This window comes from Nelumbo lutea, chromosome 2 (genome assembly GCF_056320005.1).
Source record: "Nelumbo lutea isolate HS-2025 chromosome 2, American lotus-T2T, whole genome shotgun sequence".
Classification (NCBI taxonomy): domain Eukaryota; kingdom Viridiplantae; phylum Streptophyta; class Magnoliopsida; order Proteales; family Nelumbonaceae; genus Nelumbo; species Nelumbo lutea.
The window spans coordinates 109,856,250-109,871,506 of record NC_142685.1 but is presented as its reverse complement, the minus strand read 5'-3'; the positions used below and the strand labels follow the sequence as shown (position 1 = coordinate 109,871,506).

General features: G+C 37.4%; 1 protein-coding gene across 1 annotated transcript; it reads left to right on the top strand.

The window, feature by feature from the left end:
• The first annotated feature begins 609 nt into the window (after window positions 1-609).
• MOD1 (NAD(P)-binding Rossmann-fold superfamily protein) lies at window positions 610-14,359 on the top strand. The gene is made up of 13 exons (XM_088967525.1): window positions 610-1,005; window positions 1,546-1,859; window positions 9,721-9,830; window positions 9,919-9,974; window positions 10,066-10,150; window positions 10,247-10,294; window positions 11,367-11,441; window positions 11,522-11,633; window positions 11,762-11,813; window positions 11,912-11,963; window positions 12,085-12,142; window positions 13,828-13,926; window positions 14,049-14,359. The coding sequence occupies exons 2-13, from the start codon at window positions 1,583-1,585 to the stop codon at window positions 14,198-14,200; spliced, it is 1,176 nt and encodes a 391-aa protein (XP_088823651.1). The 5' UTR covers window positions 610-1,005; window positions 1,546-1,582; the 3' UTR covers window positions 14,201-14,359.
• Window positions 14,360-15,257: the final 898 nt, after the last annotated feature.

The window sequence follows — 15,257 nt, the reverse complement described above, 5'->3', positions numbered from 1 at the left end:
CTTGCAAATAAATCTCATCAGATTCGGTAAAGGGTACATTTGATTCGATCCAATATCCGATTTGATTAGAACTGTAATAAAAAATATATAATAGATAATATATAATTATATGAATAATATGTAGAATAGGCATATATAATATATAATATACAGTATTTCATAACTAACAGGTTAGATCGAGTCATAACCGATCAGATTGGAGTATATCCGAAATTTGATCCATTAACTAAACGGATCAATTTTCCCAATCGGACCGACTTGTTAGGATTGAGGAAGGTATCCGAATCATGCTCTTATCGGGTCGGATTCGGTTTCAAACCGATCCGACTTATTTGCATATACACTTCACCGTTCAGCTCTCCTAAATGGGTATTAAAAACCCGTATGAACTTGTAAGTCCATGGACGTTGCTAAAAGCAAGGCCCAGGCGCCGGATCATTCATTTCATGCCTTCAAAACCTACTTCTACTTGTCATCTAATCGTGCCTGGTTGATTATTTAACCAATTTTGGAGTTCGGATCTGTTCACTACACACATTGGCACATTGCTGGCCACTTTCATCTAGCCGTACATCGGGAACATCTCACTATGTATATAGCCAATGATCCTGCTGTGCGGCTGGATGAATGTGGCCACTGGCCAGCAATGAATTGTTGTGATGAGCAGATCCGAGCTCCCATTTTAGCCAAAATGGTATCAGACTCGCAGGAAGATACCTGCGAACCTAAACCGTAGAGGATTATTGTCATATGCTTAATTCACTCTACATTTTCAAAGCTTCAACAGTTGGTATAAATGGTATTAAGCACTACTAAAGAGACTAGAGAGGAGGGAGACCTCGATCTCATCGACGCCTCTATAAATCAACTTCCTCAGTGCTTCAGAGTCTGATACCGACTCCAGGGTTTCGACAAATCAGCCGCTGGGAACTGAAGATTCCCTCCGTTTCTGTCCCCAGCTTTAACCCAGCAACACTTGAACGCCGCGATTTCGGTCGCTGAGAGGTGAGATTCAGCAGAAATGGCGAAAGATAGTTTTGATCTGCTGTTCTATTAAGATATCTAGGAATGCGTTTCGTTTGGCCACAGTTCGCATCTTTTTTTTTCGCATTTTGTCTATTTCTTTTTGTGTACATTCGGATATTAGATTTGTTCAATGTTGATGTTTGCTTAGGCTCCTCTGGTCTGGATAAAGCTTACGGGGCCTTAAATGGAAAATGTGGTTCTTTTTCAACTTCATTTGCAGATTTATGTGTGCTTTAGAAGATTTTGAAGAAAATTTTGCGACTTAATTCACTATTAAATGTTGATGATTTAGGATTTATCTGCAGAATTATTTTCATTTATTCTTTTAGGCGTTCTTTATAATATTTTCTTCTTCTGCAGAGTGAGGGTTGAGATTTAAATGCCTAAGTAGGTCTCTGTTCTATGAATTTCTTTTGTTGATGCATTTTTTACTGTACCTGAAGCTTAAATGTTGCTTAAATCTCGGTCTTGCATAAATACGTTCTTGTAGAATAACTCTGATCTTTTTGTTTTCTGTAGATTTCCCTTTGTGGCTTCGGGATTTAATTTATTGAAAATGGCGGCAACTGCGGCTTCTGGCCTGCAAATGGCAACAACAAGGCCCTGTGTTTCTTCATCTCGTAGGATGTTCAAGGCAACCTCTGCTATTGTCTGTGCCGATTCTAAGGGCGTCTCACGTTCTAAGCTTACAAGCTCTTCTCATATATCTTCTGCACAATTGTTCATCCGGAACTTTTCAGCCACTCCTGTTAAACTAAATAAGCTTGTTACAAGGGCAATGTCTGAAGCTAGTGAGAGGAAATCAATTCCAGGGTTGCCAATTGATCTCAGAGGTTTGATATCTCATGTATTTCCTATTCTCTGATACGTATAGATATTTTGTTTTATCTTTTTTAGAGGTTTCTATGTCCTGAATGCTGGTTTATTAACATCGCCATTTGACCCTTCCCCAAATAATCAGTGGCATTCATGTTTATGCCGAAGCCAAATTAGAGAACATGAAACTCATGGTATTAGTCTAATGAATTTTTCTCTTGATGAATTCCATTGACTTCTATAGTTCATTGCTGCTATATAGTAAGCAGAGTCCAATTTTCTAGAAGTAGAATCCTAAGTTTTATTAATGATTCTGTTACATTCTTAGCGGTCCTTTCATGTGCTACATTTTTAATATATGTTTTCTTATTCCCCAGCCCTTTTAGCATAAATAAATGGAGAGCATTCTGCAAAGATGATGAAATGTGTATTTGTACTGGAGAGACACTTACTTTGATGATAACCGAAACTAATTTTTCCATGAAACAAATTATACAGTATAACAGAACCAAATGAGTATTCTTGCTCTCACATTCTGTAGTTGTGCTCCAATTCAGACAATATGCCAACTGGGATTTCTGTGCTAATATTTTGTTTGCAGTTGCCCAATCACCTCTTGTATCTATTTTATAACTGTGATAGAGGTCAAAACCTTAAAAAATATGGCCATACAAAGCAGAGTAACCAAGAAAATGTTCCTGATAGAGTTACTGCTGCATTTCCACGGGATCACCAACCACTTGACTGGAGCACATTTAACACTGCTCATTCAATATATCCTAAAGTTTCATGATCATGACGATCAGATCTGCAGATGTGGAAATATTCAGCTATTTCTTTTCAAATACAATTTAGTAGTCTTTGTCATATTACTGAAACTTTAACTTTTCTTTCCTAACTGATGTTGCACTGAATTTAGTATTATTTGAGTATAATTCCATTTCGGAGAGAGATTTGGTTATGATATGTTTAAGCTATAGTTATCTAATATGGAGTAGTATTATAAGTCATAATTCATAAGTGCTGATAATATAACAGTATATACGTAAACATAAAAAGGTTCTTTTAGTTTTAGGTGACAGGAGCATTCGGAATCTTATGTTCTAGGGGAATGCCACATTGGTTAAAAGGAGAATTTTATAAAATAGTTGTAAGACCAGCAATGTTGCATGGAGCAGGGTGTTGGGCAATTAATAAATAACATGTCCAAAAAATGAGTGTGGCAGAAATGCATATGCTGAGATGGATGAGCAGAAAAACTAGAAATGATAGGGTCAGAAATGAAGTCATTCGAGGAAACCCGAAAGTAGCTCCAATAGGTATAAAATGAGAGATTGTAGACTAAGATGGTTTTGTAACGTGCATAGAAAGCCACCTAGAGGTGGATGGGCACTGAACCAAACAGAATGGAAAAATAGGATTTTTTTTTTTTTTTTATCAATGACTATGAAATGTATTCATTAAAATTAAGAAGAACTACAAAGCAAGGGGGCTAAACAATCTTAGCTCCCTATAACAATCTATGAGCGTCAAATACAATTACAATAAAGCCCAAAACAAAGAGGTTCTATTAACCCCTTGCCCAGCTAAACCATCTGCCAATGAGTTTGCACTTCTCTTAACCCATTTGTACTGATTTTTAACATCTTTAGACAGCCACTTGAATTTTCGTTTTTCATTGTTGTACTTCCATATCCTTGAGTTATCTTCTTTTAACCAGTTCACCACCACTTCAGAATCTCCTTCAATAATCAGCTTTCTAATTTGCATATCCTTGGCTCTTCAAACCCCTTCAAGGGCAGCAAGAATCTCAGCCCGCAGGGAGTCTCCTTCCCCAATTGGTCCTAAAAACATAACTAACAAATTTCCATGTTCATCTCTTATTTCTTCCCCTATTCCAGATGGACCTGGATTACCCATATTGCTGCCATCAAAATTTAGTTTAAGAAAGCCATTAGATGGGGGACTCCAGCAAGAGAGTGATACCTTCTTAGCTGAGGCTAATTCTACAATTTCCTTCCAGTTTTTTACTATCTCATCTACTGAGAAGTCTGCAAACGAGGCCAAAGTTTTCAGCCAATGTATCACCCTAATATGGATTACCTCCAATATTACTTCCAAGGTTCTCTCCTTTTCTGAGAATATCCGTGAGTTCCTCTCCTCCCAAACAGTCCAGCATACTGCAGCCCTCATACATCTCCACATAGCCTTGTCCCTTTTTGTTGGCCGACTAGGCATGAACCCAAATAAACTCTGCACATTCAAAGGGGGGCCGTCGGTCTTTGTAGGCTCTAAAAAAGAACCTTCAAGAATGGATAGCAAGGATAAGGCATAATCAAATTTTGTGTCCCTAATTTCCCTTCTAAAGCCCAAGTTCCAGCTAAACCCAGAATTTGAGTTAGAAGGAACAAGGAGACTGGTTCATTTTTAAGAGTGGAAAGAGTGAAAAGACTCGAAAATTGATCTTTTAAGGGAGAGTCCCCAATCCAGACATCTTCCCAAAAATTGATGAGGTTACCTGAGTGCAAGTCATACCTGATCCATGGAGAGAACAAAGGCAAAATAGCTTTAATAGCTTTCACCCACAATCCCAGAGTCCCATCCATTGTCTGCTACCCCATGAATGCTGCCCACTATCTTCACCCACAGCTTATCCTTCTCCAAAGAAAATCTCCACAGCCACTTCCCTAGTAGTGCCAAATTCCTACTCTTTATATTCCCAATACCCAAACCTCCCTCCCTCTTTCTCCTACAAACCATCTCCCACCTAACCCTATGGTCCTTCTTCTCCTCCCCCGTCTCCCAAAGGAAATCTCTCATTTGTTTTTCTAACCTGTTAGCCACCTTAGTTGGAATCTTAAAGACTGATAAAAAGTAAATAGGAAGGTTAGCTAGAGTAGACCTAATTAAAGTGATTGTCCCACCAAGAGACAAATAGTTTTTCCAAGTTGCAAGTCTCTTTTCAAACCTCTCCACAACCAGACTCCAAAACTCATCTTTCTGCGGGTTATCTCCCAATGGCAAACCAAGGTAATTTAGGGGCCAATTAGAAACTGCACACTCTGGGATGTTTGCACACTCCACTATCTCCCTCTCCCCCATATTTACCCCCACTAGATAGCTCTTCTCAAAATTCACTTGAGGTTTGACATTTGCTCAAAGAGTTGTATAATGAGCTTTAAGTTTCTTATTCTATTTAGGTCCCCTCCTTCATAGAAAAGTATTGTGTCATCTACAAATTGCAAATGAGTGAGTGGCACATTCTCCCTTCCAACTCTCCATCTTCTTATTAAGTCCCTGGAGTCTGCTCTAGAAACTAATCTCCCCAAAACCTCTGCAACCATCGTGAATAAGAATAGGGAAAGAGGATCTCCTTGTCTTATTCCACTCAAAGCTAGAAAGAAATCCACCACTGTCCCATTTATCAAAATGGAATAATGGCATTTCCTAATGCAACCCATCACTCACTTACACCACCTATCTCCGAACCCAAAGTTGACCATCACCTCCAATAAGAAAGACCAATCCACCACATCATAAGCTTTTTCCAAGTCTAGTTTGCAAACCACCCCTTTTTTTCTTGGATCTCTTGAACTCCTCCAAACTCTCATTTGCAAGAAGTATTTGATATGTTATCTGTCTCTCTTTCACAAAAGCTACTTAGTTGTCTGCTATGATTGTTGGAGCACTTTTCTAATTCTAATGGACAACACCTTAGTATTGATCTTATAAAGGTTGTTTACCAAGCTGATCGGCCTATAGTCCCTTGGGTGATTTGCATTTCTTTTCTTGGGAACCAAGGCAATGAATGTGGAATTTAGCCCCGGATTTATCACTCCTTGAGAATAAAAGTCATCAAACACTATCCTTAGGTCCTCTTTTAAAATCTCCCAACAATCTTGATAAAAAGCCATCGTAAAACCATCAGGGCCTGGTGCCTTTGATCTGTCCATAGGGAACACTGCTTCCTTTATTTCTTCCAAATCGAATTTCCTTTCCAGCCATTCCTTTTCCTCCAACTTTAGTGTAGGCCATTCCAATCCTTCAATCCAAACCCTATTGTTTAGGGGTCTTCTAAAGATAGACCTGAAATGATTTGCAAAAGCCCCTGCAATCTCACTTTGATTGGAAATCGTTACCCCTTCAATCTCCAAACTTGAGATATAATTCTTTCTCCTCCTTCCATTTGCCATTGCATGAAAAAACTTGGTATTTCTATCCCCCTCTTTTAACCACTTACACCTTGACTTTTGTCTCCAACTTATTTCCTTCTACAAAAGACAATCCTCTAATTGTTTACACAGATTCCATCTTTGCTCTTTATCCTCTTCTGTAAAACATCCCCTCCCTTCCTTACTATCCAATGCCTCAATTTGAGTAGTCACCATTTGTTTCCTTTCCTCTAGTCTCCCAAACTAACAAATTCCACTCCTTGATTCTACCCTTCAGATGTTGGAGTTTTTTATGGAACCTCATTCCACTCCATTTCACTTACAAATTACCATAGGCCAGTGATCGGATGTCACCCTTGGGAGTGTTTTAGAATTCAAACTTCCCCAATGTTCTTCCCAATCATTTCAAAACAAGTACCTGTTCAACTTGGAACAGATTGGGTTTACTTGGAGATTGGACCAGGTAAAACAACTATGTGACAATGGGATTTCCTTAAGTCCAAAGGCATCCACAAATTGATTAAATTTTCTCATGCTCATGGTTGACCTCTGCCTAGTACTATTTGTTTCTTCCAAGAATATGATTACATTGAAGTCACCTCCTAAACACCAAGGTCTTTCCCACAAACCTCTTATATTAGCCAATTCTTCCCATAGTTGCCTCCTCTCTCTATAGTCATCCGGTCCATAAACATTGGTTAACACCCATTCAAACCCATCCTCCACCTGTCTAAACTTCAAGGAAACTGAAAATTGGCCTATCAGCTCCTCCTTACCCTCTAGTACTTCTTTCTTCCACATTGTCACAACACCCCCTGCAGACCCCCATGAGGGCAGAAATGCCCAATTAATCCCCCTACCTCTCCAAACAATTCTTACCCACTTGATATCAAAATCTGCTCTTTTAGTCTCCTACAAGAGAACTACATCTGAGTCTATTTTCTTAATGGCCTCTTTTATTACTGCTCTCTTCCTAGCATTTTCGTGTCCTCTGACATTCCAACTTATGATCTTCATTCCGCTGTACTCTTGACCCCTTATTCCTCTTACCCTCACTTATTCCCTTTCCTCCCGTCCCTCTTAACACCAAGACTACTATCTCCTTCCACATCCTTCATCAATATTTCCACTTCACTTATTTTTTTCCTTTTAGCCTTAGTTTCTTCTCCCTTTTTTTGTAGAAACATTTTTAAGACATTTGGATTTTTCACTTTATATCCCAACTTCTGCACAAAAGCTGCCATAGAATCCTCACTAGTCAACTCTCTTTCTTCCAACTTTTTATTCCTCCCTCCTTGTTTTGATTCCTCTCCTTTGTCCCCATTCTCCTTAATTTCTTCTATTCTAATTCCCTCTGGCCCTTCCTTCTGTTTATTTCTCCCAACTACTTCCTTTAACAGGCATTCAAGAATCTCCAGAATTCTTTTATTTCCTTTTGCTTCTTCCTCATTTCCTATCTCACCCTCCTGACCCTCCCTGTCTCCACTGCCATCTCTTGCCCTTTCCCCACCTTCACGGGTAGCAGCCTCTGGACTTCGATCTGTATTTGGCACATAGGATAAAGAGCAGACATTAGTATTACAAACTGAAAAGACACAGTTACATGGGTTGATTTGGGGAAGAATGGGATTGCTGGAATTAGAAGTGGAGCCTGTCGGACCCTGAGGTTGAAAATGGGGTTCTTCTAACTCTTTGGTTCGGTTTTGGCAAGAAAACCCTTCCAATTAATTTGGCTAGTTTGTTTAATTCATCAACTTTTAGATGGCCAAGGAAAAGAGGGAGAATCATGTGGAGATTATGGGTGATCATGGGCTGGGCTGGTTTTAGACCTATTTCCTTATATGCATTATATTTAATATATGTAAATATATTATATTATATATGCCATATAATATATGTGCCATTTTATAATATTTATGTATTATAAATATTATAATACAAAATTTAAAATATATGTATGCATGTTTTATCAAAAAATGTATGTATTTATGTATATTAACTATATATATGTTCATCTTTAAGGAGCGGTATAGAACCATGGAAGCTATAGTAGAGTGTATTATGGTGAGAGTGGTGTATTGGATTAAAACCTTGGAGGTTTTCTCAGCTTTCTCGATGGATGACTTCTATAGAAAGTGATAAAACTTAAAAGTAGATGGTACTTTGTCCAAAAAGGTCATAACTCAAATGCAATGGAGGCCACCACATAAAGGTTTCATAAAGTTAACTTTGACAGCAGTAGTTTTGGCAATCTGGGGCCTTCAGGTTTGGGAGGTGTTTTTAGAGATGAGAATGGAGTGGTGAAGGCTATGTTCTCAGAACTGTTTGGGGGATTCTCCAAAAGTGGAACTTTTGGCCGTTTTACAAGGACTGAGGCTAGCGAAGGGCTTGAATCTGGGAAAAATCATAATAGAAGGTGATTCAAGATTTCAAGGGTGGTTGCCAGTTTGTTTAATTCATGGTGGTCAGGCTTTGTGATGTTATAGGAAGAATTTAAGGAGATTAGGTGGTTGACTGGGAACATGGATGTACCAGTTAAGTGGGTAAAAAGATTGGCAAACAGTTTGGCTGATTCTTTAGCCAAACAAGAGGTGAACAGAGAACAAATATTTTGGGCTCAATTGTAAATGGTACTTTTGGTTGGGGATAGGTGGAAGTTTCCAGCCTATCTATGATTCTGTAAATATGTATTGTACATATTCATTTGCTGTTTTTTAGTAAGATTTTCAGTTATCTATAAAAAAGGTTACCGATTGGGTCAACTAGGGGGGGCTTCCTATACAAATCCATCTATTTCTGCTGCATAAAGAGATATTGTGACTGATCCAGACCATCCATTAGATAGGGGATCAACTATTGTCAGGCACATACAGTCCCACAGTGCTTATCAGCCATATGCTCCACCTTGTATCGGTGGTTTTTAGCAATGAATGTTAGCTGCTCAATGTTTAACTTTTTCAAATAAAACTTACCTCAAAAGTGGGCTTATTTTGCACTCATGGAAAGGTATTTTGGACTGAAATTGTTTCCATGAATACAGGTAGGAACAAAGACTTGGTGACTCCCTTTGTGCTCTAAACTGATTTGCCATTTGTAAGATTCCTTGGCTGTGTAGGGAAGCTAAATGGGTCAAAAATCAAAAGTTAATCCTCAGAGAGTTGGGAGAATCAACAGAGGTCTCTCCTATATATATTTATATATTTGCATATATGTATAACTCTTTATAGAAGATGCTTTTGCCTCTCTTTTCTCCCTTTATAATTTATTTCTTTGCTACATGCTCTTCAAGAGATTGTGACATTCACTGTTCAAACAAGCATGCATGCACCTTTGGAAGGCAGGGATACCTTCAACTTCTTGGTGTCAATGCCAAGAACACCTTGCGAGTTGTAATTCCAGTGAGAATTAGCCTTCAATTGGTTGAATACCATGATTATGATTCACTTTAGTTATGGTTACTTGCATTAATATTGATATCTGGGGTAATTCTGCTTAGAACTAGATGCCATTTACGTGTTATGTAACGTGTATGAAAGAAAATTAAAGTACCAATTTGATCAAAATGAAAATTTAAGTACTAATTGTTATGTATTGTTCAAGGCTCCTTTATTTCCTTTACAAAAAAATTGAACAAAGCACTGCAAATTTATCAGTCACCATTTAAATGATTGTTTAGTTGGATATGAAGGCCTACTTCTCTTTACAGGTAAGAAGGCCTTTATTGCTGGGGTAGCTGATGACAATGGATACGGTTGGGCAATTGCAAAATCACTTGCTGCTGCAGGTGCTGAAATTCTTGTCGGCACATGGGTACCTGTATGTAAAACAACATTCTCTCTGCGATCTTTGCTATGATGCAATAATTTCTAGCACCAATTTTCAATATCTGACAAATCTTTTTCAGGCACTGAACATTTTTGAGACCAGTCTACGTCGTGGAAAATTTGATGAATCACGCATGTAGGAAAATTATAATTGATGTTTTCCAATAGCATTTAGATGGATTTGAGCATGCATAATATTATCCACTTATGTAAACTTGATCTTCCAGGTTGCCAGATGGGTCTCTTATGGAGATTGCCAGAATATATCCACTAGATGCAGTATTTGACAGCCCTGAGGATGTGCCTGAAGATGTAAGCATATATGAAGAACTTTGGTAGTTCCTACACTGGGCATTTTGCATTTGAAGGGTTAAGCCCATTAAATTGGTATACAATGGTTTTGTGCAGGTAAGAACAAATAAACGTTATGCAGTATCTTCAAATTGGACTGTTCAGGTATCTTATCTTTTATGATTATTTGTTTGATGTAGAATAAAAGTAATACAAGGTGATCAATGTCAAATGAGGGGAATACTATTAAACTTCTCAGAACATACTCTGCTGTAAGGATATTTGAATGAAGTATGGTCATTCCTGCTTTATAATGATATATGAAGTCTATACACTATATCAATGTTTTAAAATGCAAGAGATGCTAGGATTTTCTAATACAAGAGACGTACACCTCAAGATCTCATTACTTCAAGAAATGTGAACTTAATTGAGAATAAGTGTTTAATTATTCAATGAAGGACTACAATTTTGTTTAAGAATTCATAAATTAACTGCTCATCATATAAAACGAGGAGTAAAAAGTATTAAGAACTTTCTTACAATCCTTTCAACAATTAATAATCTCTTAATATAAAATCAAAATCTCAACTGGGTGTTGAAAAAACCTAAATATCTATACCTATCCAAGAAACCTTAAATGTCTATCCAAATCAAAAACACGCCGGGAAATCTTAAATTGGTCTTTTAACTCTTTCTTTTCATGAGAGCCTTACTTCATTTAATGGACAGAATGCATGTTCTTGAATCTTGACATAAGACACATCAAAGGTTGACACATGTGCACTATAATTGTAGACGTATAGACATGAGTCTCAAGGTTGAGCCTCACTAAAGCCTAACTTTGATTCAAGCCTAAGGGTCAAGGTCTAAGCCTGACATACCCATTTAAAGCAGTGTCTTGTATCATAGTTACCAGGTCCAGAATCTGATAGAGGGGGGGGGGGGGGCATGATCTAAACAGAACTGCTAGTTCTACCTTGTATAACCATACTCCTAAATTTTTGGGGCACTTCTAAATCATGAAATCTGCATAAAAAACAAAAATACCCCAACATATGTAACAAATTTATAGCCTATTAATGGGACTTAGCCATCCATCCCACTTTTGTCTGATACAGTAATCCATATTTGTCCTTCCATGGACCTGATAACTTCATTTAGACCAATATAGCACAAAGCATGCCAAGCAAGCCATTTTCTTATTATTTTCTCATCTATTATGGATGTCTTGCAGGAAGTTGCTGAGTCTGTCAAACAGGATTATGGGAGCATTGACATCCTTGTGCATTCTCTTGCTAATGGACCAGAGGTTCATTCTTTCTCTTTCCACTGGTGTTCTTTTTCTTTCAATCTTTGTTTGCACCTAACAAGTAAACATCCTGCATACAGGTCAGTAAACCTCTATTGGAAACATCCAGGAGAGGATATCTTGCAGCTCTTTCTGCATCAAGCTATTCCTATGTATCTTTGCTTAAACATTTCATCCCAATAATGAATCCAGGCATGCATTCCCTTTGCTATTCTAATCAGGATCAAGATTTGTTCTTTTCCCCTTACATTTCCGTGTATAATTTGCAGCACCAAGCAATATCGTTTGAATTTATTATACATATGGTATTTATATTACAGGTGGTTCTGCTATTTCTCTCACATACATTGCTTCGGAGAGGATCATTCCTGGGTATGAACTTGATACCTTGTTTAGTTGTTTTTTAGGTCCTGCAAATTGAACCTGTTATCAAGGAGAAAGATTTCTAATCCAGATTGTTTTGCACATAGATATGGTGGAGGCATGAGTTCAGCAAAAGCTGCTCTGGAGAGTGATACTCGAGTAAGTGTTTCCTTTCCTGGCTAAACATACTGTTGTTCCTTATGTTATCTCTTTTTTTTTTTGTCCTAATATATTTTTCTCTTTCTTTTTTTTTTGTTTTTTTTCCTTTTGCCTGATGCAGGTGCTTGCCTTTGAAGCTGGAAGGAAGCACAAAATTAGAGTCAATACGATATCTGCTGGTAATTCTATTCTTCATCTTCATAATTTTATTGTTTACACAAAGCCATATTTTTTTCCCAAAGACTTGTCTTCCGTCCTCGTATCATAACATGCAGCATGCATCTCCAGGGCTGTGACTAGGGGTGTATATTTGGTCGGTTCAGTTTGAACCGAGGACCAAACCGACTATTCAGTTTGACCATATCCCTCAACTGAATCGACTGTTCCGTGTTCGGTTCAGTTTGTCATTAGTAACATTTAAAACAAGCAACTCAAAGAATGAAGCAAGCAACCACAAAAAAAAAAAAAGCAACACTGGGTCAGTTATGTGTGTCCTACTGTGATGTGAGACTGAGACTGACCTCTCTCAGACTCAGAATAACTAATTATTACTATTAGTCTTTTGTCCCTACTCTTGAGTAGGGCGTTGTCTTTTGAGTTTCCCAGTCCCATTCACCAGTATTACTATTAGTCTAGTCATGCAGTCCTTTAATTTGTTACTAACTAAAAGTTCGTTTGGGCCCAAAGCCCAAAGGGAGATTCAGGAAAAAGTATAATATATAAAACAGTAAATAAATTAATAAAATATAATACATTTAATATAAATAATTAATTATATGATATACATAACATAGCATTTGGGTTTTCTGTTTGGTTCGGTCAAAATTTGGTTTGATTCTGTTTGATTTTCAGTTTTTGCTAGAATCAAATTGGAATACACATACTGGACCCTTCAGATGACCATAATCACCCCATGCATATTTATATCAAGATCATTATTTTTACTCTTTTATACCACAGTTACTTAATTGCACAAAATTGTCAAGTTGATTTGCTAGATCTGTTCACAATATGAGATGTAATTTTATGCTAAAAGCTAAACCATAACACGAGATGTTTTGCACCTTTGGCTTTGCAATATGGCGGGATCTATTTAGGGGTGTCAATTGACCAGGGTTGGGTTGGACCCCGTCCAAATCAAAATTAATTTTTTAACGGATTGGATGGACCAATAAGACATTGAATCGGACAAGTCCAGTCTCAATGGTCCAAAGTATTTATTGGATTAGATTGGACCTGGTCCATTTGCAATGAATTTATATTGGACTGGGTTGAATTGAACCAATATCCAGTCCATTAACAGGAGAGTATGGGGTGTCAATGGACCTGGCTCGGGTTGGACCCTATCTAAATTAAAACCAATTTCAAGAGGGTCCAAAGCATTCATCGGATTGGATTAGACCTGGTCCATGGACTGGATCGCATTAGACCAGTATCTGGTCCATTGACAGCCGTAGATCTATTACCAACTTTTTTCATTGGTTTTTAACTACTTATATTAGTTCATCGCAAGTTCAAAGAACTTTTTTGGTTGCATGTAAGCATTCCTCAATAAACTTGGGAGTGCTGATAAAAAAAAATAATCAAGTCGGGAAAGATTGCTACTTTTGTTTTCATATACAACCTAGGGGGTCTTGCTAATATGGTTCCTTTTTTCTATTAAAAATTGCCAAGTCAGCAAAATAATTCATTTTTTGCTGATGTGGCACTTGTTTCTCTTCTAGAAAACAATATCACAAATACCCCCCCCTAGTTTACTGAACTTTCTTGGTTTTCAGCTGGGGGTTTTATTAAATGATTAAGGTAGCTATTAAAATAAATAAACGGTTAAGGTTTACGGAAGTTCTAAACTCTCTTGATGCAGGCCCTCTGCGAAGCCGTGCTGCAAAAGCGATTGGCTTCATTGACACAATGATTGAATATTCAGTGGCCAATGCACCCTTGCAAAAAGAACTTTCTGCGGGTAAGTGTTTTGTGTCACTTAACAAAAGCTGATTTTGTTCGTCCTGTTTTTCTTTTTCTTCCTATACTCTGATTAAATGTTTACATTACAATCTTTCTGAATTCGAGAAAAATATCTGGCAGATGAGGTAGGGAACACTGCTGCCTTTTTGGCATCACCATTGGCTTCAGCCATCACAGGGGCAGTTATTTACGTCGACAATGGTCTAAATGCAATGGGAGTAGGAGTGGACAGCCCTGTTTTTGGGGACCTTGATATCCCAAAGCAAAATTAGAGCTAGAAATAGCCACAAGTTGATTAGCAACACCGTTTTAGTCGGAATTGCCTTTGGACTTTTAACTCATCCGACTGACAGTTTTGTGCCAATTATGTCATGAACGTTTCCCTTTGTAGGAACTACATTTTATCTGCTGATTGATGAGCTATTCTTCCACATTTTCGCTTCTTCAAGTTCCTTTTTTTTCCCCTTTTTGGGTGATACCATTCTCACTCAAACAGTGAAGTGACACGTTATAATTGGTAGAGATAAAAAATTGGAAAATTTTTCAATTATTGTACTGTACTTTGGGCTTAGTGCCATTTTAGTTCCTAAACTTTAAAATGTAACAATTCAATACCTGAACTTTCAAAACATGTCAATTTAATCAGTCATTTAATTTTCTTTATTAACCATCCAAATGTTGATTAAAAAAATAGTGTCAAATTCTTTTTTCTAACATCTAATAAAGTTAGGGTCACATATCAGACTTGAGTCATTCTAATGACCCCAACTTGAATAGAAGAAAAAAGGATTTGGGACTATTTATTGTCAACATTTGGATGGCTGATAAAAAAATTAGATGACACTTGAAGGACATTTGTGTTTTTAAATGCCACATAATGGCTGATTAACAATTAGTTTTATGGTAGATACTAGATTAGCATATTTTGAAAGTTTGGATACTGAACAATCACATTTTAAAATTTAAGGACCAAAGTGACATTAGGCCCGAAGTACAAAAAGAATTTTATAAAAATGAAGAATTTCATTAGGATATTTGTCATGTTATTAGCATTAATTACGTTAATACCATCATCAATGCATGACAAACTCCACGTTTATATGGAATCACTATGACCATATACTGGATCATGATTTTGAGTGTCAATCCATATTGACTAATAGCCTAATACTCGATGCATGACATACCATGTTTGCAGAAACTGATGACCAAAAAAAAAATCCTGAAATGGTTCCGTGAATGATCGCTTAAGCAAAGTGTTGATCTTGAGAAGCCTAAGAAAGGGGACAACTTTAGACTGTCCAATTCAGCACTGCAAGTTGATGGACA

Excerpts from the sequence above, each read along its gene's own strand:
- MOD1 (XM_088967525.1), top strand. The coding sequence starts at position 1,583 with ATGGCGGCAACTGCGGCTTCTGGCCTGCAAATGGCAACAACAAGGCCC. Across the intron at positions 9,975-10,065 it reads AAATTTGATGAATCACGCAT|GTTGCCAGATGGGTCTCTTA; the intron begins GTAGGAAAATTA and ends TTGATCTTCCAG. Across the intron at positions 11,634-11,761 it reads CATCCCAATAATGAATCCAG|GTGGTTCTGCTATTTCTCTC; the intron begins GCATGCATTCCC and ends TTTATATTACAG.